General features: G+C 51.8%; 1 protein-coding gene across 1 annotated transcript; it reads right to left on the reverse strand.

Moving 5' to 3' along the window:
• Positions 1–1,330: 1,330 nt before the first annotated feature.
• Positions 1,331–25,038, reverse strand: GLTP (glycolipid transfer protein). Its single transcript, XM_007180111.2, has 5 exons — positions 24,789–25,038; positions 8,357–8,415; positions 7,244–7,377; positions 4,309–4,459; positions 1,331–2,490 (listed from the first exon to the last, which is right to left on the reverse strand). The coding sequence occupies exons 1-5, from the start codon at positions 24,889–24,891 to the stop codon at positions 2,308–2,310; spliced, it is 630 nt and encodes a 209-aa protein (XP_007180173.2). The 5' UTR covers positions 24,892–25,038; the 3' UTR covers positions 1,331–2,307.
• Between the last annotated feature and the right edge of the window lie 652 nt (positions 25,039–25,690).

Here is a 25,690-nt window from a genome sequence, read left to right on the forward strand (position 1 = left end):
GCCGAGTCCTCTTGAACCCCTGGGGGGTTCAGTTTCTTCATCTGATAAATGGTGCTCCTGATGCCCACATGTCAGGGCGCTTGCAAAAATGATGCATATGAAGCACTTGTGCAGGGCCTGGTATACAGCTGGTGCTCAATGTGTTCCTTCCTCCCTGCCCCGGGCAGAACTCAGTCCCACTTTGACAAGGATGAAATGAGAAGGCATAGATGCACTGCTGGCTTTGTCTCTGGGGTCAAAAACCCAAAGGGCTCCTGGGGCCAGGCAGGTACCAGGACTGAAGGAGGCTCTCCTGGGAATATTCTGACCTTCCACAAAGAAACTGCCTTCCCGGTCTCACTGTATTATGTTGAAAACATGAAGAAAAGCTCTTTTTAAAAAGGAATACACAGAATTTTACCATTTTGTTGGCAGAATTTTATAACCAAAGGGAAAAATCCTAAAAAGCAGTTAGAGTTTAGAAAGATCAGTGGCATTCCTACTATCAGCAACCTTAGAAAATATAATAAAATCAGAGACAGCAAAAAACTTAGTTCAGGCGTCCAACCCTTGGCCACATCAGAGGGAGCCTTCCGAACTGGATATCCAACTGACTGTGCGCAAGACCCTTGAAGGCGTTCCATAATTTTCAGGGTCAAATTCAAATCCCTCAGTGGCATGATGTCTCATATACACACAGCCTGCTCTGGGTCAAGCCATCAGGACATTGCCTATGATTTGCAGTGCCCCCTCCTTCTCCTCCTCTACCGGGATCCTCCCAACCCCAACCCTTCCATCGAGGTTCAGTGTCATCCCAAGATGTGGCTCCCCCCACCTGTAGCCCCAGGCTCCCTCTGGGCACTGACCACTCTATATCATCACTGGTGATTTACTGGTCCATCTTGCCCACTAGACTATCAGTTCTGTAGGAGCAGGAATGAAGTAAAATATTTCCTTCTACATTTAACCCTAGTAACAGAAAAAGCATCAGCCCACAATAAAGCTCAAATAACCAATGGTCACAGGGTTGGGGAGGCAACAGGGATTGGTGGGGACTGAGGCAAAGTGGAAAATATATCCACCCACTCCTCCCATCCAGCCAAGGGGGCAGTCATCTCTCAGCTCCTGACAGGCAGTCTGATTTTTCAAAAGAAGCTAGAAATCAAGCTTTTTCTGTGACATGTCCCCAGTTTCTCAATGTGGCAACCAGTTCTATTTTTTTAAACCAGAAATAGGACCTGGAGGCCAGAAAACAGGTCCTTGACTTATCCCCAGTTGTAACCTCTGATCCAGAAAGAACGGAAAAAAAAAAAAAAAAAAAAAAGAATCAAGAACCAAAACAGCACACCAATGTGATTCCAAAATAGAGATTTATTTATTAAGGATTATTTAGTTTCCACATAAAAATCACCAATTGTTCCTCACTGGGTTTTTAACACATATCAGTTCTTTGGGGGTTGTTCTGTTCGCCCCAACACTTTCAAAAATACAGCTCTTTTTAGCGCCAGGAAGGACAGTTAAGGCAGCAAGGCGTGTTCTTGGGTTCATCCTCTTCCCCTTGAAAGAATACACATGGTAGGTAGTTTCTTAGGTTGGAAAAGCTGTCCCTGAAGAAGATAATTATGGAGAAGAATGCAAATACAGTCATCTATGGTCAATTATTTGTGCCTGATAGCTTTAAAATAACCCTCCCCTTGGTCATCAAAGGCTTGCTGGTTGGTTTCAGCTATAAAAACACTGTCTAGCAAAAGACAGTAAGAAAGAGCAGGCTCTAATGACAGTGCTGTGAGGTTGGGCTGTACAAACCACGGAGAACACACGCCAGTTTGCTTTAAAAAAATCCCACAATAGGGGCCCTGTATAATTTCAGATCAAACCCCCTCATGGTCCTTAAAATACCCCAAACATCACTCAGCCAGATCCTCAGGACACGCGCCTATTTTTAAAGTGAGGAGCCTGACACCGGTTCCCCCAGAGTCACGCTCCGCATGGGGTGGTGGTGGGAAACCAAAAAAACCCGAGGACTTGATTAGAAACATTAATCAATTTTTATCACACTGAAATGAAGGCATAAAGTCAGTCTGTGCTGTCATGAAATTCGGAAGTGAGATCGTTATTTATTGCTCCAGGAGGACAGACCCCAAAAGTGACTTTTAAAAGAGCAGGGCCGGTCCCCTGCAGACCCTGGTCCGTCTCTGGGCTGCTCCGGGGGGCGCCTCAGGCTGGGGGTGGCCGGCCGGCTGGATTCACAGTGATTCGGGTTTGCCTGTTCCTGCGGGGGGCTGTGGTCAGGGGCATGCGGCCCGGGGTGCCCGCTGAGGGTCTGGCCTACACCTTGTAGTTGAGCTCGGCATTCATCTTGGTGTACATCTCGTAGATGACGTCGATGGTGGCCGTGTAGTTGACCAGGAAGAGGCGGGTCTTCTCCAGGCATTCCTCTTCCGTCACGTTCTGGCCCTTGGAGAGTGCTTTGAGGAGGTCGGACTTATAGGGGGCCGCGTACAGTGCTGCCTTGAGACGGGTGAGAGGAGGGTGCGCAGTGTTAGCGGAGGTGGAGATCCTGAGCCACCGGGCCAGGCCCGTCGGGGTTCTGGGAGGGGACTCCCCAGAGGTCCGTGCTGGGCAGGGGTCTGTGCTATTCGTGGTGCTGGATGGGAAAGGCCAAGGGGGACGTGTGTCCCCTTCTACCCCGGTGAGAGACAGCAGGAAGCTTTGGGGACAGACAGACCTGGGTTCAAATTCCAGCTTGTGCTGCCGACCAGCGGTGAGCCTTGAGCAAGTTACTTAGCCTCTCTGAGCCTCAGTTTCCTTACCTGTAAATGGGGATAATAATGACACCCACCCAATCGGGCTGCCTTTGTGAGGATTAAGGAGGTCATGCAAAGTGCTCAGCACAGCTCCAGGCACACAGCAGGTGCTCGGTGTGGATGAGCCTCTTCCCCCGGGGCTCCCTGCCCTGGAGAAAGTAAACAGCTTCCTCCTGAGACCCCACCTTTCTGAGCTGGGGAGAGGACAGCTGATCTGTGCTGTTCCTCTTTTGTCCTTCAGGGGGTGATACTTCCCTAAATTTCAGGGCTTCCCTGACAACTTGAAAAGTCCAGAGAACCAGACATACACAGAATTTCAGAGCCAGAAGGAAAAGGATGCAACCGGATAAAAAGCTTAGGCTACAAGCCTTTTGAGAAGGTGAGGAAATTACAAATAATAACGTTATCATTAGGAATCAAAATAGAAATAGCTTCAATTTGCTGAGTGTAAACCACATGCCAAGCATTTTATACGGAGTAACACGCTGACTCTTCACAATGAGACTGTGAGGCAGGGCCTATTTTATACCCATCTGCAAGATGAGGATACCGAGGCTCAGGAGGTAGAATCCCAGCTGCCCATTTCTCTTACTGTGTGACCTCTAGCAAGATCCTAAACGTCTCTGGGCGTCAGTTTCCTCATCTGTGAAACGGAGGCAAGGACAGCACCTCTCAGTGCATTTGTGAGGGTCGCCCTCCACGGGCAGCCCGCCAGGCCAGGCATCCAGGACACGTGGTTATTACTGAGGTGGTGGTCGTGAGGCCTTCACGGGGGAGGGGGGGCAACGCTCTGCCGGGAGTGGTGGGGGACAGGGCTCTTGCGGCACCCACCCAGGATGAGCACTGTCCCCAGCCCTGCCAGGGCAGATGGCCCAGATGTGGCCCTATTTCCTGCCTGGATCCAGCAGATTCCCGACCCAGCCTACCCTCGACCTGTGCCACGTGGGACAGAGACCAGCCCTCAGATGCCGGTTCTCACGGGAGTGAGGAACAGCGGGTGGTGGGCGCTTCAGGAGGAAGGGCAGCATGACAGTGTACAGGGCACCCCGAAGGCTCTCCACACCTCCCCAGGGGACCTCTCCCAAAGCCGGGCTGGTGCTGAAGGCCTGTGGTCATCACCACCCCAACACAAGTCACCAAGGGCCTCGTGGGCCAATGTTCTTTCAGCAGACGCCCCCGTGGGCACAGGGGCCCTTCCTCCCCTCCCCACCCCAGTGCGAGGGTCCCAGTTGAATCCAAGGGGCCAGTGAGGCCAGCCCACCATCAACCTGACGGCCTCAGTCTCTGCCCTGGTTCCTCCCATGGCCTCCCAATCAGGCCCCTCATCAGAACCACCACGGAGCATCTAGGAAAATGCCCGCCACGCTGCAGGGGTCCTTCGGAGCACCAGCCTCACCCCAGATGGACAGGGGAGCCCTTCCTGAGCCGGGGCGGGAGGGGGGCGGGGACCGCAGCTCCAGGGCGCGGGGCAGAGGGCGGGCCCCGCGAGCCGGTGGTCCTTCCGGGCCTGCGGGCGGCTCACCTGGAAGATCTTCTGCACGATCCAGCCGTGGTACTTCTTGAGGGCCATCTCGTAGGCCTTGGTGGCGTTGACGCGGACGAGGTTGGGGTGGTTCTCATCCCGCTCGCCGTCGCAGATGCTCTGGAGGAACACCTGGATGAAGCGCAGGCCTCTGCAGCCGGAAGGGAGACGGCGCTTCAGCGCCCTGCACGCCCCCGTCGGCACCACCCACCAGCGCCGCACGCGGAGACCCGGATGTGCTCTGTATTAACCTACCACAGTGAGCCGGGGGGGATGGACACCCCAAAGGGGGTGATGATTCCTCTACTGTCATGTGTCTACAACAGCTTCCGTGTAACGTGACTCCCCGGCTCACGTCACATGTCCCAAGTACCTCGTCTATACCAGGCCTGGGGCCAGTCCCTGTTGGGCTGTAAGGTCTATGAGGGCAGGGTCTGGGCCTGTCTTGCCTATTTCCATGGCCACATGGCCATCAGTGCTTGAGGGATGAAGCCAGTCAGTGCAGGGTTGAAGCTACAGCTCTGGTCCTCAAAGGGCTCAGGGACCATACACCAGGGACATGCTGAGAACACAGGCGAGTTTGACCCTGTGGGTTCCCCGCCTCCATCACTGCCTGAGCCACCGTCTGCATCCTCCAATGGCCACTTGAGCCCTTCCTCTGGGGTAGAATGATGCTTCAAGAGCCAGAAGAAGGGTGTGGGTCACGGCAGGGTGACCAAGTTGAAAATCAGATCAGTACTAGCCCTTCAATCCACATCATTTCATCTGCTCCCCTCAGCCCTGTGAGACTAAGTTCAGCATGATCTGCCCACTTCACAGAAGGGAACACAGAGGTACCCCAAAAGCTCAATCAAAGGCCGGGATGTGAACCCAGCCTGTCTCACTCCCCAGCTGGGGTCCTCTGCTCCCTCCCTGCAGGGCGGTAGGATTCAGGTTGGGGGGTTCTTAGGGGCAAGAGTTCTGGGCCCGAGGACTAAAGGAATAAAAGTTAAGCTTTATCACCTATGAGGTGAAGGGAAATCCTCCATGCTTGGATCACAGCCCTCAACCATCGGGGATCAGCCTGGGGTGTGGAAGTGAGCTCAGGGTCCAGTCCCAGCCCTGCCCTGGCTGACCACCTCTCCTGAGCCCCTGCCTCTCCCAGCCCAAATGATCCCCCTCTAACCAGCAGCTGGGACGATTCCTTCTCAAGCCCCATCTTACCCTGTTGCCAATGGGCTTCATGCCCCTCAGTGGCTCCCTAGCACCCCTGAGGAGGCTGGAACTCATCCTTGTCCAATCCCATCTCATCTTTCCCTGCTCCTGCCTTGCATCCCGGGCCCTGGCTAGACCAGATCTTCCTGGAGGGGCAGATATGCTGTGCCTCTCCTGCCATCCCAAGGCCTCTGCAAGGCCTCTTCCTCTTGGAACCCTCCTGTTCAGTCTTGGAGACCCTGCTTGGCGATCCTCCTCCGGGAAGCCCTCTCTGATTTCTCTCTGCTCCAGGGTCTGATATCCAGCTGTCAGGATCTGCCCACCAGCCTGACCCCTTGCCCAGGCTGTGATGCCCTAAGAGGGACCATGCCTCTCCAAGCATCATCCCATGCACCCGGCACCATGCACAGCACACAGCAGGTGCTTATTATGTGCTCGATTTGTTGACATCCACCGGCATGTGCTCTCCCAGTCACCTGGCTCTGCCCATGTCTGATCTGGACACAAACAATCTAACTGATCTGAACGTCACTCTCTGGCTTGCTCTTCCTGAGAAACCTACGGAACCTGCCAATGGATAGACCCAGGGGCTTTCCTTATTCCAGGTCTGTGATTCTCTTGTTGACAGACAAGAGTAGGTAGCTCAGTGGGGGGCGAGTCATAAAATAGGCCATAAGGTTGTTAATTATAGCCCATTTACCCCCAGACGCCCACACAGGCCACACCCTCCAGGGAGCAGATTCTTTCTGTTCTGTTTCACCAAAGAAGTGCATGGGGGTGGGGGTGGGGTAGCTTCAGGGAATGGAGAGAGAGACAGGGGAAGACCGCCTTTCCTGGCTCCTGACTCCAGGCCCCAGAGAAAGGGCAACATTGGGAACATCCGTGGGACAGAGAATGGGTCCCTGGCTTCACAGCTGTTGCCAGGGACTGTGCAGTTTGCACAGCTAAAGGAGAATTCTGGAGCTGGTAGAGTGCAGCGTGATCTCAGCAAGCAAGCTGCCTGGCCTCTCTGAGCCTCAATGGCTTCACCTGTAAGATGGAACAATTGTATGCGGCTCCAAATATGTGCTATGAGGACAATATGTATCACGGTTACAAGCACTGTCAACTCTGGGGTAAGACTGTCTGAGTTCATATCCCATATCGGGGTACCCTGCCCCCAGGCCACAGGACGAATTTTGTGCAAATTAGAGTTCTTTGTCCTCAAGATGCTGTATTTCTGTCAAGAAGCTGTCATAATATACAAATCTACCATGTGTGTGATGTGACCGGCCCTAGACGGAACATCTTTGTGCAGTGTACAACCTGCACAACTGTGCTCAGCCACTCAGTCCCAGCACTGCCCCTGTGCCCTGGGCATGTGATTTGGCCACCAGAAGCCCCAGCGGCCTCCTCTGGGAGATGGGGATAACCACACCTAACTCACAGCACATGAAATGCGATTGGGTGTCTAAACAGCTTAGCACAATGGCCAGAGTACCCGCCGGCTTGCTATGCCTCTGGTGGGGCTGGAACAAGCAAGGAAGCGTCACCATCAGGCTGGCCCTGGCCCCCAGGGTGCTTTTTCTCTGTCACTAACTAGCTTTACACAAGAAGAGCGCCTATGTGAAAGACAGGAAGTGCCCGTCCTGCCCCATCAGAGCAGACACCGTGGGGCAGTGGCGGGGTTGGCCGTCCCTCCTCTGCAGAGCAGGCCTCCGGGCCCACCAGCCACACACACCCAGCCACCCGAGCCCATCACCTCTTCAGCCACATCAGCGCCAGCGTGGCCCCCACTTTGGGCCACTCGGCTCCATACATTTCCTTCTCCACCTCCAGGATGTTCTGCAGGGTCCGGAACTTGGCCGGGTTGTTGTCATACACAGCTTTGATTTTCTGAAACGGAGCACACAGGGTTTCCCCCTTAGGAAGGCTGCCCCCACAGACGGCTGCCGCGTGCTGGGTGGAGGAGCGCCCCGCCAGAGCCTCGCTCTCCTGCCCCCCAGCGCCAGGACCTGCAGCGGGGCTTGTCATGACAATAACCATGACTGTTCGCATTTACAGGACTTGCGAAGTACTTTATGGGCACAGCCTCATTTGATCCTCACGGCAACCCTGATGCTGCTGTCATAATTCCAATTTGCAGATGAGGAAACTGAGGCTCAGAGAGGGGAAATGACGTGCTCAAGGTCACATAGCTGGTGCAGGTGCGAGCGGGTTCCAGCACTGGCCAGGCCCCAGAGTCCACGTTCTCCAACCACTACTGACAGCGCCTCAAACCCCAAGCATCTGAAGTTTCACTTTTGTGGACCAATGGAAATAGGCTCTTAGGATTCTGAGATGTCCAGGAAGAAGGCTCCTGAGTTGGAGCCAGGCAGTTTGGATGTGAATTCCACCTCTGCCACTTCCGTGCTACGAGCCCCTCAACAGCTCTGAGCCTCAGCTTCCTCGTCTATAAAATGGGGATAATGACACAGACCCAGCCTCAGAGTGGATCCTCATGGGGGGAGGGTCAGTGGCTGGGGGATGCCGTCTGGAGCTCTCAGCATTGGGGAAGGGAAGGGCAGGGTCAGTGCACCTGTGGACCTTGGAGTTTATTTTTTGTTTGGTAGAGTGAATACAAGAACCAGTAGGTTCCTTCTCAGGTCAACCCTCCAGACTGTGGTCCTAGTTTGGCTATGACCGGATGGCATGACCGCAAAGAGGACCAAGAACCTGGAGCCCCAAGTCAGAGAAGCTGGGGGCCAGGCCCATTTCCACACCTCCTTCCTGTTCCTCGGCCTGGGGAACTTGTGGCAGGAAGCAGGGCACTGGTGACGGGGCTGGATTACAGAGTCCTGATCTGGGTACCGGGGCTGCAGGGCCAAGTACGTACTGTGATGTTGCCACTTATGTCCAGCTTGATGGGAGTAAACACTGGGGAGCCGAGGCAATCTGGGGACAAAATAAGAAGAGAGATTTAGATTCCCAACGAGAGTGATATTCAGGACCTCCATGGGCCATGGGGACAGGAGGGGAGGTCACTTGGTGTGTTTAAGGAAAGGCAGAGCTGTTTGTTAAGTGTTAAAATGGTTCACGGGCAATTTGGAGTGCTGAGCTCTGAGTGAGACCAGTTTCTTACTGCAGGACTTGTCAGAGCCTTTAAAATACACCTGGACTAGGACTTCCCTGGTGGTCCAGTGGTTAAGACTCCGCACTCCCAATGCAGGGGGCCCGGGTTTGATCCCTGGTCGGGGAACTAGATCCCACATGCTGCAACTAAGAACCCACATGCCGCAACTAAAAGAGGCTGCATGCCGCAACTAAGACCTGGCGCAGCCAAATAAATAAATAAATAAATACTAAAAAAAAATACAACTGGACTATCTAGGCGGCAAACCGTTTTATCCACAGCACCCTCTCTTCCTAAGACAAAATGTTCTATATTTGCACCGTCTAACATGGGCCACATGTGGCTATTGAGCACTTGAAATGTGGTGAGTGTGATCGAGGAACTGAATTTGTAATTTGATTTAACTTTCATTCATTTAAATTTAAATAGCCACATGTGGCCAGTGGCTACCAAATTGGACAGCACAGTGTAGAGTATCTTGCAAAACTAATACTCTAAGAAACCATCTTGGCTGACAAGGCGGAGGCCACTAATGAACCAGCTGGCCAGGAGGCAGCTCGAGGAATCTTACGAGCTGGAAGAAGAGCTCGTTCACCAGCTTCTTTTTTCTTTTTTTTAAAATTTTTATTGGAGTATAGCTGCTTTACAATGTTGTGTTAGTTTCTACTATACAGCAAAGTGAATCAGCTATACGTATACACATATCCCCTCTTTTTCGGATTTCCCTCCCATTTAGGTCACCACAGAGCACTGAGTAGAGTTCCCTGTGCTATACAGTAGGTTCTCATTAGTTATCTATTTTATACATAGTACCCAGAGTGTATATATATCAATTCCAATCTCCCAATTCATCCTACCCGCCTCATTCACCAGCTTCTAAGGAAGAAGTGAGCTGGCGACCCAGAGGCCCCACCGTTCTGCGACTCTTTATAAGAGCCCAGGAGAACCCACCAGGAGTGGGACTCTGGTCACTTAACAGAGCTCGATGAACTGGGGCGCCATACCCGCTCTGCACACACTGGCAGTGTGGGCTTGGTCATGTCCTTTCTGCTCTCTGAGCCTCAGCTTTCCCATCTAGCAAATGGGCCAACAGAACCGATCAGAGCTGCTGTGAGGATGATGTGAAACAACCCACTTCCAAGACACATATTTTGTTCACCTCTGGAATCGGAATGTTCTTAATTGGAGGCGTTTTTCCTGTCTTGGTGGTTCATAAAACAGAGCATTTAAAAATAGGTGGCACCTTTGAGTTGATGAAATGTGGACCTAGAAACTGGCAGTGCCTGGAACTCAGGACTCCATGGGAAATGTGAGCTGACTGTGGACTGTCTCTCCTCCTTTCCCTCCTCTGTGATCCCCCAGCAGGCTGTCAAGGGGACCAGAGACAGCGCACGGGTCAGAGCTCCCTGCTAAGGGCTGGGCAAGGAGGAAACGCATGGGGAAGGGCCGGTTCTCTCCTGAGCAGACTCAACAAGGACTTCACCTCAGAGCCTGAAGACAGCTGTGCTTCCCCAACACCTCTCACCGTCCTCGATACAGAGCCCAGGGGGCAAAGATGCCCAAGCAGGCCACAAGTGGGTACCAAACCCACGGCGGGGAAACACCAGCGCCAGCTTCCCCTTGTCCGCTGGCCAGGCTGGGGCCTCGGTGCGCGTGCCAACTGACCGCATAGGGGCGGAGGACTGGGGGAGGGACACCTGTGGGCTGAATTCCACCCAAGGTGACCCAGCACACCTGGCCGGCCATCTGGAACATTCTAATCACAGCCGTTACAAAAAAGGTGCATTGGGGAAACAGCATTGGACGTTATAAATGAAATACCCCAAAACCCAATGGAAAGAAGGTCGGGTAGAAATCCAGACACCCTGGGTTTGAATCCAGTTGAGCAAGTCTCCTGTGCCTCAGTTTCCTCACATGTCAAATGGGGCAGCAGTGGTACTTATTTCATAGGGTTGACGTGGGGATTAAAATGCACACGCTGAACGCATTTAGCAGAGTGGCCAGCACAGGAACCCTCAGTGCATGAACTGTGACCATCTTTATGACTTTGTAGCGTGACCAGCGCCAGGCTCCACGGTCCAGCAAATGTCACCCAGGCTCGGAAGGCACCAGGTCCTTCAGGACCTCCGCTGAGTGGGAACACTGGGCCTGTGTCCCCTGCCACCTCTACTCTCCTGCTTCCCGACTGAGGCCCTCATGGGGCCCGGGGCGGCTGCCTTGCCCTGCTGCAGGCTCCCGGGCACAGAACCCTCGGGCCGAGAGGTGAGCCCACCGCTCTCAGCTACTGGCCTCTCTCACGCCTGTGGGAGCACATCTCCCTCCACGGGGCTACACTGGACCTCCCCCGGGGTGGCCACAGGAGCTGCTCCGAGCTGCTGGGTGGGGGGATGCAGGCTGCCTGTCCCACCTGATCCCGGGCGCTCTGGACTCCCAGGTGGACCTGCCAAGGGCATTAATGAGGTAATGATTCCACCCACCCTTTCATCTTCCCTGATGTATCGCTGACCTCATCCTGCAAGGCCAACCTGGGAGGCTGTGCAATTTGCTAGCCCTGCAATGTGTTCTCTCCCGGGACATTTACCACTGACTCCCCCAAAGGACAACGCATTCCAGACTTAAAATAAGAATGCAGGGAATTCCTGGCAGTCCAGTGGTTAGGACTCAGCGCTTTCCCTGCTCAGGGTAAGGGTTCAATCCCTGGTCGGGGAACAAAGATCCCGCATGCTGAGCAGCGTGGCCAAAAAATAAATAAATAAAAAGAAACCTCCTTTAAAAAAATAATAATAATGCAAGACAGCCAGGACTCTCCACCACTGGAGACTCTTCCCCTCTTGACTGTGCAACCAAGGGTCACCAATTTCGAGCCTCACAGGAGTCGGGCAGGTGCCATGGATGCGGAGCATAGGGACTGGCAAAACCCTTCCAAAGGGGGGCTTCCCTGGTGGCGCAGTGGTTAAGAATCCACCTGCCAATGCAGGGGACACGGGTTTGATCCCTGGCCTGGGAAGATCCCAGATGCCGCAGAGCAGCTAAGTCCGTGCACCACAACTACTGAGGCTGCGCTCTAGAGCCCTCGAGCCACAACTACTGAGCCCACGCGCCACAACTACTGAAGCCAGTGCGCCTAGAGCCCGTGCTGTGCAACAAGAGAAGCCACCGCAATGAGAAGCCCATGCACCGCAACGAAGAGTAGCCCCCGCTCGCCGCAACTAGAGAAAGCCAGCACGCAGCAACGAAGACCTAGCGCAGCCAAAAAAAAAAAAAAAAACCCTTCCGAAGGGATGGCCAATGGCTTCACCTCCACATCTTTCAAAATGTATGTTGTCCAAAGACATGAGGTGGATTGATGGATGGATGGAGAGGTGGATAGACAGGTATGGTCAGGTATTAATGGTAGAATCTAGGTGGCAGATTCATGAATATTCACCGTAAAATTCTTTCAATTTTGCTGTACGTTTTATTTTTTATTTATTTATTTTTTTATGGGTATACTATTTTATTAATATTTAAATTTCACCAAGAGTTCGCTAGCCATTTGTTCAGATTTTTTTTTCTCTCTTTTTTTTTTTTTAAATTTTATTTATTTATTTATTTATGTTTGGCTGTGTTGGGTCTTCGTTTCTGCGCGAGGGCTTTCTCTAGTTGCGGCAAGTGGGGGCCACTCTTCATCGCGGTGCGCGGGCCTCTCACTATCACCGCCTCTCTTGTTGCGGAGCACAGGCTCCAGATGCGCAGGCTCAGTAGTTGTGGCTCACGGGCTTAGTTGCTCCGCAGCATGTGGGACCCTCCCAGACCAGGGCCCGAACCCATGTCCCCTGCATTGGCAGGCAGACTCTCAACCACTGCGCCACCAGGGAAGCCCTGTTCAGATTTTTAAAGACAAAATGGGCAAACAGCTTTAAGGCTGCGATGTATTTAACACTGCACCATATATTCACCAACTAGACAATCGAAGGGGTATGACTATTCCCTTAGGATCACCAAGTATAGGAACAAGCCCTGGAACTGGAAGACAAACCTGCCCCGCCATTCAGGACTGAACAGAGGTCTTTGGTTGCAGACAGAATCTCCCCTTGACTTCAGACTTGAGACAAACTGAGGGAGTCTGTCAGTATACAAAAACCACTGCCTTCAGTAACAGGATGGACTGGCCAGAGCCAATTCAGATTGTGGGGGCCAGTCTGAAGTGAGCAGGGTTGGCTGGAGGCTGGAAATGTGGCAGCTGAAAGCCAGCATCAGCAGATGATAGCAGCCATCTTCTAAAAATCGCTGATTTCTACACAAGTTCCTAAGATGCTTTTCCCAAACAGGGTTACTGTATGTTTTAAATTTTTCATATATAAAGTTGGAAAAGAATGTCAGACTTGGGACTTCCCTGGTGGTCCAGCAGTTAAGATTCTGTGCTTCCACTGCAGGGGCACGGGTTCAATCCCTGGTGGGGGAACTAAGATCCCACATGCTGTGCAGCACAGCCAAAAAAAAAAAAAAAGGGGGCTTCCCTGGTGGCGCAGTGGTTGAGAGTCTGCCTGCTAATGCAGGGGACACGGGTTCGAGTCCTGGTCTGGGAGAATCCCACATGCCGCGGAGCAACTGGGCCTGTGAGCCACAACTACTGAGCCTGCACATCTGGAGCCTGTGCTCCGCAGCAGGGGAGGCCGCGATAGTGAGAGGCCCGCGCACCGCGATGAGGAGTGGCCCCCACTTGCCGCAGATGGAGAGGGCCCTCGCGCAGAAACGAAGACCCAACACAGCCAAAAATAAATAAATAAATAAAAACCTACATAGTAAAAAAAAAAAAAAAAAAGAATGTCACTTTTTTCTGCTCATAAAAGTCATACTTCTTCCTTCCACTTTTTCTCCAAGTCCACTGCACTGCTACCGTGATGGTGGTTCCACGTGTAACTCTGTTTTCCACCCATCCCTGCCATGGACTTGAGCTCAGAGAGGGCAGAGACCAGGGGGCCTCAGTCCCCCTCTGTGCCCCCCGCACCTGGCATGGAGCTGGACCCCAGCATGAACGAGGCGGCAGATAATAGGAAACGTGAATCTAGAGGCACATTTCCTGCCAGGTTCTTCTTCTAGCCACTTTCTTGTAGTGAAGATTGACCCAATGCACCGGGTCTAAGGACCCACGCGACTAACAAGGCAGAGGCTATGGAAAGGGGCTTTGGCCTCAGTTTCCCCGCCTGGAAAGGGACCACCCCTGTGGAGTTGCTGTGATGGGGCAGGCGCCATATGTGCCAAGTGAGGGCCCTGAGCCTGGCCGTGATTTGATTCCCACCGCCGGCTGACGTTCGAGTAAAGCCATCCCACGTTGGAGATGTGGAACCAGGGCTTGGCGACAGATCATCATCAACCATGCGTGGGTGGCTTCCGAGCTTTTCCCAGCGACTCAGGCCACTGGGCATGCATTTTAGACATGCACAGAATGTTATTCAGCTTCCCTGGCTCTAGAAACGGCTCTTTTATGGTTCTGAGTGCCCGCCCCACCCCGCGATGGCGGGGAGAAAGGCTTTTTGTTTCGCCTTCTCCCGACAGCGTGTCACTCGGGTCATGAGGCTGCCGTGGTTGGCAGGAGCCGGGCCCCAAGGCAGCTGTTCTTGTGCGTCGTGGCTACCATGAAGGGACAGAGCTTCTGCTCTACTGTAGGGTAGGATGTGGGGTCTGGATGGACTTCTGGAGCCAGTTGTAGAGCAGAAGCGAGAGAGGGGAGAGTCGAGGGCTGGGAGATGGACCCCAGCAGAGGGAGGTGGTGAGGCCGACCGACCCCGGAATCCACTTCCCCGCTGCACGGGGCCGGGGCGAGGGGGCGATTGCCGGCAGGAAAGGCGTCACTGTGTACACGCAGATGGGCACACAGGAGTCGGGCTGGCAGCATCTGGGGGTGGGCCGCCTGTGATCAGGGGAGGAGCACGGTTGCGCTCCAGAGCCCCGGTCCTGGGTTCGGCTCTCAGCTCTGGTGTCTGGACAAGTGTCTGGACAAGTGCCTGAACCACGCTGGGCTCAGGCCCCTCCCTTTCCAGAGCCCTGAAGTGCTGGACAAACAGGAGGCGCTCCAGGTAAGCTGAAGCCAGCTTCAACACGCCTCATGGAAGGCTCTGGGTTTATGTTTGCTTTGGCGCAGCCCGAGGCCGCCAGGCCCAGAAGAGCCAAGTGACTGGCCCAGGGTCACACGGCGAGAGTCAGGCACGCAGACACAATTAGCCAAGGCTGGTGCCACCACTCCCTCTAGCCTTTCTTTCTAGAACGTTTCTATCTGTGTGTGTGAACTCAACAAAAGCGAAAGGACTCTGACGGGAAAACCCTGCAATGATTTTAACCCCCAAGCACACCGTGGCCTAAGCCTTGAAACTCAAACTGGCCGCTGCTCTGGATACGACGCGACATGCTTCTGGAGGGTTATCCAGCTTTACCTTTCCTACAGAATGCAGCCCTGCCTCAAAATTATTACCTTTCTTGTTTTACCTGTTTTGCAGTTAACCCAAACTTGTTTTTCATTGTTGTCAGCCAACAGGCTCTTTAGAATGACACCCAGAACCTGCCAGAAGGGAAGGGCAGGGGGCGGGGGCGCTCGGGCGCTTTTCTCATTCATCGTCTTACCTCCAGGGTGAAAGGAAGTTGTCTCAGAAACAAAAGAAAAATCAGGTACAATTTCACCATCTCGCTTCATGAAACCAACTCTAATGGGCACAGATTCCAAACACAGTCAAGCCTTGTTTACCTGGAACACGTTGGCAAATGGCCCCTTCTGTTTAGAAGACTTTTCTAAGCATGCTACTCAACCCAAAAGGCATAAGGAAAAGACCAATAAGTCTGATTACAAAACCCAGAAACCTTCTATATGGGATGGGGTCGGGGTGGGGGGAAATCCCATCACCAATCTAAGCCAAAGAGCAAACTGATTGGGGGAGGGGATGACCTGTGTAACAAATACCATAGACCAAAGACTGTCATCCCTAATGTGTAAAGAGTTCGAACAAATCAATAAGAAAAAAACAACAACCACCTTATAGAAAAATGGACAATTAAAAGAAGAAAGGAAAAGACATTTAATCTCAATAATAAAAAGAAAATAAAACAGTGAAATATTTTCCATCTACCAAATTTTATGAATGTACCAACTTTCACATTCAGCCATTCTGGATGGAACGTCTCAAAATGTAACTCAAATGTCCCTGCTTTTGTACAGCAAGCCATTTGCAGTTTTCTAAACAGGGCCATCATCAAAAACAGGAATTATGATAAAAGTGTGACCCAGTGACATCACAGGCCCCCTCAAGTCTTCTCTAAATGGCTCTACATGGTATGTTTTCAGGGATTTAGGACAGCTTTGTGTAGTTTTTTAAAAACTCCTCTTGTTTTCTCTGCAGTGCTTTGATTCTGCTAGATACTTGGAAAACAAATAGCCAACTTTGTCACCATTGCCTTCAAAATAAGAGGAAACAGGCACTAAGCAAGCATTCTGTGCATGACCTCTGTGACAGTTCTGCCCGGGTCTCTGTCATAGTTCAGATGGTTGAGATTGCCCAGACAGCAGAATTCCCCGTAAGCCAGCAGTCACCATATGCCACACAGAATCACATTCACTTCCTCTTTTTCTGGCCTCAGCGTAGTTGGAAAGCACCTGCCATCATGCTCTGAGCAAGCCCCCAGCACATATTTGGAAATTTCCATCCAAGCTGCCCCTCAACGCCTGCCTCTTCAGACAACCATATCTTCCCACAGGTGATGTTCCCAACATTAGGCAAGAAAGTGACAGAATTGCCCCCGCCCTGGCCCGCCCTCTCATTTCATCTCAGGAATAATTCTCCTTCAAGAACAAAAAGCATTCCATTTTTAAGATGCACAGCTTCACTTTCAGCCTGTGTGATTCAGTGTGGGAATACCAGAGCCAACCCATAAATACTTATTTGAAAAAGGAAGAAGAGGGTACCTGTGTCATGACTCTAGGAGCCTGGTTTGGGGAGGTTCTATTTCAAATTCAATTTTTTTTTTTTCAATAGCTGGATAATAAGGTTTTGTTGTTAAACACATGGGGCAGATTAACTTTACAGACCCTGGGTTACAAGGATCATAATGGGAGGCACTCAAATTACAGCTGATGGAGATGAATCATTTATTAATCCACGGGTATGTGGTGTGTGTGTGTGTGTGTGTGTGTGTGTGTGTGTGTGTGAGAGAGATGGCTCAGTCTGCAATAAGGCCTATTTTGAAGCATAAGAGCCCTGAGAATGCCCACCTTTCTAAAACTAGTTCCCATTCTAAATTCTACTATCCTAATATCTAAGAGAAAAGAATGTTTACAAAATGATGCTTTTAAAAATCACCCCCATGACATGCCAACTCTCTTTATCCAAAATTGACCCCTTTGGCAAAAACCAGCCTTCAATCGGGAATGCAGATGGGAAAATGATTTCTCTTACTTGCTGTGTGGCCTGGGAGAATTTAGTTAAACTCTCTGAGCCACAGTTTCCGCATTTGTAAAATGAGGCTAATAACAGGCCTCACCTCATACATTCTGGCTAAATTTTTAAAAAAGTATTCTTTCTGATTATGATTATAATAACTATTATTATACATTATATCATCATTCTTTAGAGAAGAAATCCAGAAAAGAGTGATTCCAATGATTAAGAAAACAAAAGAGAAAGTGAGGAAGGGAGGGAGGAGAGAGAGGTAGAGAAAGAAGGTGTTATCAGTTGATTGATATGGGTAAAATTAACAGGAGCCCTTCAGTTATAAAATAAGGACCATGTATTCCTGACCATTAATGTCTGAGATCTCAGAAGCGATTGGAGAAAGGAACTCGGGGGAACAGCAGTGCAGAAAGTGAATCATTTCTGAGCCAGGGGAAGTGTGAGCTGGCTGCGCAATGGCAGGGACAGAAAGCAGAGGTTTTATAGGACCCTGGAGAGGGCTGATCCGTTGTAATGACTTTTAAAAGCTCAGATACAGTTAACACTGTAACAATTAAAAAAACCCAAAAAAACCCTGTTACCAGTAACTCTGTAAGAATGTAACACAAGAAGTTAACATCCATCCAGGCCATTTTAAAACTGAAACAATGCAACCTACATTTCCATTCTAATAAGCTCATTGAAATAAGCACACTGCCAGGTGGGAACTTACTTCCTATCATTTCCCCTCCCTGACAAACAGCTCAAAAAGGCCCTTTCTGCTCTGGAAGACTTGTGGCAGGGCTGGCCCCCTACAAAGCCCTTACTAGCTGTGTGACCTGATCAAATCCCTTCACCACTCTGAACCTTGGTCTCCTCTTCTGTAAAATGGCACGAATTCCTCCTAATTCATAAGGTCATGATAAGGACTGGAAATGAGATATCGGCTAGTTCAATGCTTGGCACATGGGAGTCACTCAAAACAGGGGTTACGCTAGCTATGATGGGGTCATGCATTATATTTTACAAAGCCCTTTGTCACGCATTCTTTCCATTCCCTTTCAAGTCCCATGTTGGCTGGGCACCTACGCTCTGCCAGGCACATTGCTGGGGCCTGGGAGGCGATTCACAATGGGGCACTGTTCCTCCAAGAAGCCCTATGCGACAGACACCCCACAGATGAGGAATGAAACGGGGGCTGGATGAGCTAGCAGGTGACAGAGTGGACGTTCGGGTCTTTTTCCTCTTTCTTCTCCATCCTCTTCCCTCCAGGAGCAGAGGCCAGACCTCCGTCCCTGACCTCAGGGCCAGACTTTTCTGAACCCAGAGGATCAAGAGGATTTCATCCTTATCACTGGGGGAACAGAGCAGGTGGGCACCATTTGTCCATGCTCTGCACTGGCCTTTGGATGTTATAAGTGAGAATTGCTTCAGTAGCCAGGCAGCTCAGTTGGCCCCAAGCCCTGGCAGCTGGTCAGCAAGAGCCAGAAGCAGCTTCTTTTTGCAAGAACCTTGTTTCCCAAGGGCTGTGTGGCAAGAAGTGCAGATTCTGAAGGTCTGAGGATGTCTGTCCCACCTGTGCAAAAAGATGGAGTGATTCTGGGCATTGGGCGCCAACATCATTTGGGGGAGGCCGCCTCCATCGGCCCTCCTGGGAGGCCCAGCTTCCCCCTTGTACAGTTGGGGCTGCAGGCTCAGAGAGGGGAAGCACTAGGGCATGGACACACAGCTGGGGCACCATGGAACCAGCACTCAAGCTCAGGCTGGCTGCCTGATGCCAATATCCATCTATCTAGAGACTTCGATTCATGGACTTCAGTGGACAATAGACCCGGGTTCAAAGCAGCTTCTTCCCTCTAAGCCTCCAAAGCAGCCAGCTCATGGGCTGTTATACAGACGGACGGGATAAGACAACAGGGCCAGCGGCAGCCCTCTATACAGGTGTTACTTGGCTCTAACTTGGGCCAGGTGAGCTCATGAGTATGTCTCACCAGCACGCAGTAGGTGCTCCTCAAGGCTAATGAATCCTCACTCACTACTTGCAAACACACTTCCAATGGATGAGAGGAGTCTGCAGGCCGGTTCAAAATTGCAAAACCCATCGCTGAAAGTGACTTATCCACCGCCCTCCGCAAAGTACATTGTTTCTTCCTCCTAGAAGCGGTCTACTTCCGGTTCCTACAGCATCCAGCTCTCAACAGACACTCAACCAAAATGATAACTAACCTGCTATTGGACGAGGGTTAATACAGTTTCTTGTTTCTCTTTCTTGGGATATTCTATACAAAACCAAAAATAAACATATATTTGTATCAACTTAAAAAACAAATACCAAAAAACTTGTGGTCCCAAGTCCTGAAAGGTGCTTGTTGCAATGGTAAGAACAACTTCTTAGAGGCCAAGGGGTGTGGGTGAGGCTGGTCCCCAGGCAGTTAACTCAGTGTCCCAATTAAAGGAAAAACTGAGCTGTCTGGGGCCTCCCCACTGGATGACTTCCATGCCCCGGCCATCAAATCTGCGTTCAAATAGGCAAGAGATATGGTCCCAGCTTGGCAAGATGATTATGAGGCACGCAGCTCCAAGGAAACCTGCATAGCTGGTCTGGGGTTCCCAGCGTCTTGGATAAGCCACAGTGGAGCCAGCAGAGCTCCAGGACTTCGGTGGCCAAAAAGGCTGGCTCCACTGACCAGACAGGAAGCCAGGAAAGCAGGCAGGCACTACAGCAAAAGCACTGCATAAGGAGTCCAGAGGCCTGAGTTCTAGTCTGGCTCTGTGGTCAATTGCTGGCTGTGTGACCTTAGGCAAGTCACCTAACCTTTCTGGCCTTGGTTTCTTTGGCTGTAAAACAAGATAATTCTGTGGCTCTGGGCTGCCATTCCCCCCCAACTCCCCGCCAAATAGAGCTAGCATTGAACCAAAGTGATGCAAAACCACTCTTTCTGGGGCTACTCTAGGACTGTTTCGTGAGTGTCAGATATCTGTAAGGCTCAATTCTATGGACATCCATTTAATTAAGCTAAGAAGCCTGAAGGAAGTAAAATCACCCCTGGAATCTGGATCTCAAGAACCAAGAGGTAGAAATCATTACTTTCAGCTCCTGCATCTTTGGTTGCTCCCTAAACAGTGAGAGCAAACAGGTGTCACCTCATGCATCAATTCTAATGGACCTCGGAGTGGCCGAGGCTGTGTTTAGACTTAAAGGGGCAAAAAACAGCATCATGATTGATTATTAACGTCTGCCATGGGTACAGGATATGAGTTATGTATCTTAATTTGATCCTATATTTTAACTTAGAAAGAGAGAAGAAAGCAAAACACTTTTAGAAGAACCCAGAAAAATGGGAATGGAGCCAAAAGCATTCACTCGACAAACATCACTAGCTCGCCAAGTGCTAGGCACTGAAATAACTCAAAGTGTCAGAATGGGGGAGATTCCATGGGAGTCAGGCAAGATTTTCCGGATGAGGTGACCCCTAAGCTGATTCCTTAAGGATAAGTGGAACCCAGCCAGGTGAAAGGAAGGTGGTGGGCCAGAGAGGAGTGGTACCCCAGGCAGAGAAACTGACACGGGTAAAGTGCCAGAGGCAGATGATGGCATGGTACCCTCTGTGGGGCTGCAAGCCATTCAGAAAGGCTACCGCACAGATATCAAGGCGGGGTAACAGGGAGCCACTGAGGCTTCTAGGCAGGGAATGGCCAGACTAAATGATTAAGCCTCTCCCTCCCCCTCCCTCCACCCCCCCATCCTCCAATTGCAAATGCTCTAGAACAGCTGCATAACTGACCATAAAAGATGAGAGGGCAGGGCCTCACAGAAGTCAGCTGCAAACTGATCAGTCAGAGGTGAGATCCAATTACTGGGTCAAGGTAGAGAAAGAAGATGGACAAAGGGCTGACCTCTAAGTGGACATAGCAAAACCTATACAGCTCGGGAGACTCAGGCTGGAGATATGGAAGTGTTAGCCTAGGATGCAGACGTTCTGAGCTACATCTGACCTGCAGCCCAAAGAATCAGCATTCATCAAGCCCAACCAATTCTGTCCCAAACCACCACCGATGATGGTTTAAGAAATGGGGTTGTGCTAACAGGTTAAAAGCCTTCACAGCCTTCGACCGAGCAATTTCCCTTCTAAAAATTAGAAATAACCAAAGAAGTATGCAAAGAAATATATACAAGAATGTTCACTGTAGCACAGTTTACGAGAGCAAAAAAAAAAAAAAAGAAGCAATGTAAATGTCCAACAGCAGGGGATTGGTTAAATAAATTATGGCCACATTCAAACAATGAAGTTCTAGGCAGCTATGAAAAATGCTGACTGATGGGTAAAGGTGGTTATGCTATATTGTTGGGTGTAAAAAAGCAGCTTATACATTTCCCCTTAAACATAGATAAAGATATAAATGGGTTTGGAATGAAAATACTCTGAAATGTCAGCATTGATTCTCTCTTAAATAACAATAACAACAACAAACTCTGACTCAAAAGGTTGTGAGAGGATTAAGTGAATTAATCAACATAGAATGCTTAGCACACAGTAAATGCTCAATAAATGGCAGGGAGATTTTTAATTTATCATTTCTTCTTGCTCAATTTTCCTTTGAGAAACAGATCTTCCTTGCAGAATTAAAATACTTTTTAAAAACACAGCTTTCAGCCCTCTGCCCTATTTATAACAAGAGCGGTAGCTCTCAACCAAGGGTAACTTGGTCTCCCTGCAGATATTTTTGGTTGTTACAACTTGGGGAGATGGGATGCCACTGTCATCTGGTAGAGAGAGGTCAGAGATGCCACTAAACGTCTTACAAAGCACAGGACAGACCCCCACCCCAAAGAATGGCCCAGCCCCAAATGTCAGCAGTGTCACGGTGGAGAAACCCTGATTTGGAGGAAACTGGCACCGAATGCCTTTCAGACTTCTTGTGTCCATAATCCCAGGCCTGCTCCATTCCAGAAACACGCCACCCAGATCATCCAGGGGACCAGACGTTCCCAAGACCTAGGCAAAGCCCGTGTGTCAGAGCTGACGGCGGATCTCCATCGACCCCTGAGTGCCAGAGAAAAGCCACTGGTGGGAGCAACCTCCTAAAGCTTAAACCCTCAGGAGGAACTCTCCCCCAAGAAGAGCCTAATGCTTCAAAATGGATCATCACGGGGGCTTCCCTGGTGGCGCAGTGGTTGAGAGTCTGCCTGCCAATGCAGGGGACACGGGTTCGAGCCCTGGTCTGGGAAGATCCCACATGCCACGGAGCAACTAGGCCCGTGAGCCACAACTACTGAGGCTGCACGTCTGGAGCCTGTGCTCCGCAACAAGAGAGGCCGCGATAGTGAGAGGCCACAATAGTGAGAGGCCGGCGCACTGCGATGAAGAGTGGCCCCCACTTGCCATAACTAGAGAAAGCCCTCGCACAGAAACGAAGACCCAACACAGCCATAAATAAATAAATAAATAAATAAATGGATTATCACTTTTTTTTAATAGTGCTAAGAATTATCCTCTGTGGGCCAACCCACTGAGGCCTCTGTATAAATGGTGCTTCTGTCAACAGATGTGACGGCCCACAGCACCAGGCTCGCAGCAAAGACAAGGGTCTTTTGAGATCAGGGAAAGGAGGAGGGGGTGCTCTCCAGCCGGGGCACCAGATCACCGCCAGCTCCAGCCGCCACCACCCCCTTCCTCTAACCGGCCCAATAATCGCATCAAATGAAGGAGCCCCCAAATGCAGAACTGATGGGCAACCTTGCTGAAGATGAGGAAGGAAAGGGCCACAGAGCTTAACTCGGGGTTTCTCCACCTTGAGATCCAGCTAACATCTGGGGCTGGATCAGTTCTTTGTGGTGAGGGCTGTGCTGTGCACTGGAGGATGTTTTGCAGCACCCCTGGCTTCTACCCACTAGGTGCCAGTAGCACCTCCCCGTGCCCCTCACCACCCCGCCCCGCCCAGGTTGTGACAACCAAAAATGTCTCTAGATATTGCCAGATGTCCCCTGAGGAGGCGAAACCACCCTCAGTTGAGAACGACTAGCTTAAACAGATTCTGAATCCTTGTTCAGGGCAAATGCTCGTAGAACCAAGGAGGGGGGAAAAACCTGTCACAAAAATCAACAACTCCTCAATGCTCAAACCAGATAGCTCCCAAGCTCCTGCCTGGAGAGTCAGTGTTATCTCAACACTGAGATACAGAAAATAAGAATGTTTTATACATTTAACAAGTTCTGACTGAGCACCTACTGTGTGCCAGGCACTGTTCTGGGTACCAGGGATGTAACAGTGGGTGTAAAACAGCCAGGTCTGAGAATCGTACAAACCAGCCAATGGCACTCACTCAAATACTACTCATTAATCAATCATCCACTCTATGAAGGAACCAAAACTGAATCCAGGAACTTGAATAACAACCACACACCTCCCCCTGCCAACAGCTAAGATCTATTTGGCACTTAAGGCCTCAGAACTTTACACACACCACCTCATTTACTCTTTGCCGCTAGCCTAGGAGATCAGCATGCCCATTTCACAGATGGGGATACTGAGGCTCAAGAGGTGGAGGAGGAGAGCATGCACACGACTCCACGTAGTCACAACCACCCCAGAGCCCACGGCACTTCAGGGACTACTGCCCACCGTGAGTCCTGGTCACCCACTCGGGGGGAAAGGGAGTGACTGCCCCGGGTGCCACTTCCCTTCAGTCCAACTCAGTGTCAAGGTTCTGTCAGTTTGCGGGTTTCAGCTAGACTCTGCCCTCCGGACTGGTCTCTTCCTGCAAGGCCACCAAATGAAACAGCAGGGCGGGGCGCTGGGCAAGCCCACATAGAAGAGGAAAAAGCACAGCTCAGGTTGCACCCTTTACTCAGGACCAGCAAAGCAACGGGCAGGGGCCGATGGTACTGTCTTCTGTTTCCCATTTTCCATCCAGGGTGTGGGCTGGGCTGAGGGATGGGAGAAAGGAAGGTCTGCAACCGGCTCAGTGCTCCTATGACCTCCCAGGGCATGACATATAGAGGAGGGATCTTTTTCTTTGGGACCCCATCCCAAGCACTCCATGTCTGATGCCGCCCCACATAGCAGCCCCCCTGTCCTGACCCCTGTTCTAAATGGCGGGAAAGCTTTAGGTGGTTCTCCCTAGGAAGGGGCCCCAGAGTTTTGCGACTCCGTCTCCAAAAGGACCCTCCTCACCCTGCCAGGCTTCCTGCCCTTGGAGTGGGGGTGGTGGGTGGTGTCTCTGATCTGGAATGAGGGAATTCTAAGGAAAGAAGTGTTCACAAGGTCCCATGAGGGAGAGGCTGGGAGAATTTACAGAAAAGAGGGGGTTTATGAAATGGGGGGGGGATTCATTTTAAGGGAGGGAGTTGAGAGCCACTCTGAAAGGGAAGAGGGGGATGATAGGGTGAGAGATGTTTTCGGGGAGATGGAGGATTGGAGGATTGGGGATTTGGAAGAGTGGGGGTGTTTGTGGGGAGATGGACGACTGGGGTGCACAAGGGGGTGGAGAACCGCGAGCATCTGAAGGACATGTTGGCATGTGAGGTGTCTGGGGAGACAGAGGGTTGGGAGAGTCTGAGGGAGATGGAGGATTTGGGGATGTCTGGGAAGAGATGAAGGATGTGACATGTTCGGGGGAAAGAGGATTTGGGAGCGGGCCGGGATAGGGAAGATTTGGAGTGCTTGGAGAAAAAGGGGATCTCGGGTGCGTGGGGAATTAGGATTTGCGGTGTCTAGTTGAGGGGTGCTCGGGAGAAGGATGCGGGTGCGCTCTGGGTCAGGGCTGCGGGCCAGCTCCCCCTCTTCACCCCGGCTCACCGAAGAAGGGCGGCAGGTGGGACACCGCCTCCAGGAAGGGCCCCGTCTCGATCTGCTTGTCCGCGGGCAGCGGCTTCAGCAGGTGCTCCGCCAGCAGCGCCATTTCGGGGTCGAGGCCCTTGGTGATGCCCCAGCCGGCGCCGCGGGCGTCCACGCCGCCCCCCGGGCCGCTGCCGTCAGCGCCGGGGCCGTCACTGCCGCCCGCCGCAGGCTCAAGGGACGCCAGCGTCGCCACTTCCGCCCGCGCCGCGCCCGCGTAGACGAGCACTCAGCGCCGCCCGCAGGCAGAGCGCCTAAGCTGCCGGACGCCCCGCCCCGCCCGTCCGCCCGTCCGCCCGCGCCCAATCCTCGCCCACGGCCGCGGACCTCAGCGTCACCATTGGACGAGGGGCGGGGCTAGCCCGCCGGGCGCGAAAGCGCTCCGACTCGTGGATCCAGGTACGCCCAGGTGAGCCGCTCCCAGGTGAGCCGCTCCCAGGTGACCCGTCTCCAGGTGTGTTACCTGCTGCCCCCGGCGTGGCACCCCCAACCAGGCGGGCTGGCTCGGGCCGGGTCCTCGCCTGATGGGCGAGGTCACAACTCACAACCCATCCACCAGCCCAGGTTACAGCCCAATCCAGCCATCGTCCCTAAGGACATCTGTTTCCCCGCAAACAGAGCCTGTCCTCCAACAGCCCCCAGTGACTTTTTGGACACTGCTGTGGTCACAGTTCTCTTTGGCTACAACCACTGGGGACGCATAATTCTTCTCCGTGAGTGATCCTATGCCTGTTGGACACTGCTCAAGTCACAAGTTAACTCAGCCATGCCTAACTAGGACTCCTGTTACCTGAAATCTGGGGTCGAGTCTGACTTCGACAGTCTGATATTACCTGATGGATTCAGCCCAGTTTACAATCCAA

The sequence above is a fragment of the Balaenoptera acutorostrata genome, chromosome 13, assembly GCF_949987535.1.
Source record: "Balaenoptera acutorostrata chromosome 13, mBalAcu1.1, whole genome shotgun sequence".
NCBI classification, from domain to species: Eukaryota; Metazoa; Chordata; class Mammalia; order Artiodactyla; family Balaenopteridae; genus Balaenoptera; species Balaenoptera acutorostrata.

Excerpts from the sequence above, each read along its gene's own strand:
- GLTP (XM_007180111.2), bottom strand. The coding sequence starts at position 24,891 with ATGGCGCTGCTGGCGGAGCACCTGCTGAAGCCGCTGCCCGCGGACAAG. Across the intron at positions 4,460-7,243 it reads GCGCTGATGTGGCTGAAGAG|AGGCCTGCGCTTCATCCAGG; the intron begins GTGATGGGCTCG and ends TTCCGGCTGCAG. Across the intron at positions 2,491-4,308 it reads TCGTGCAGAAGATCTTCCAG|GCAGCACTGTACGCGGCCCC; the intron begins GTGAGCCGCCCG and ends ACCCGTCTCAAG.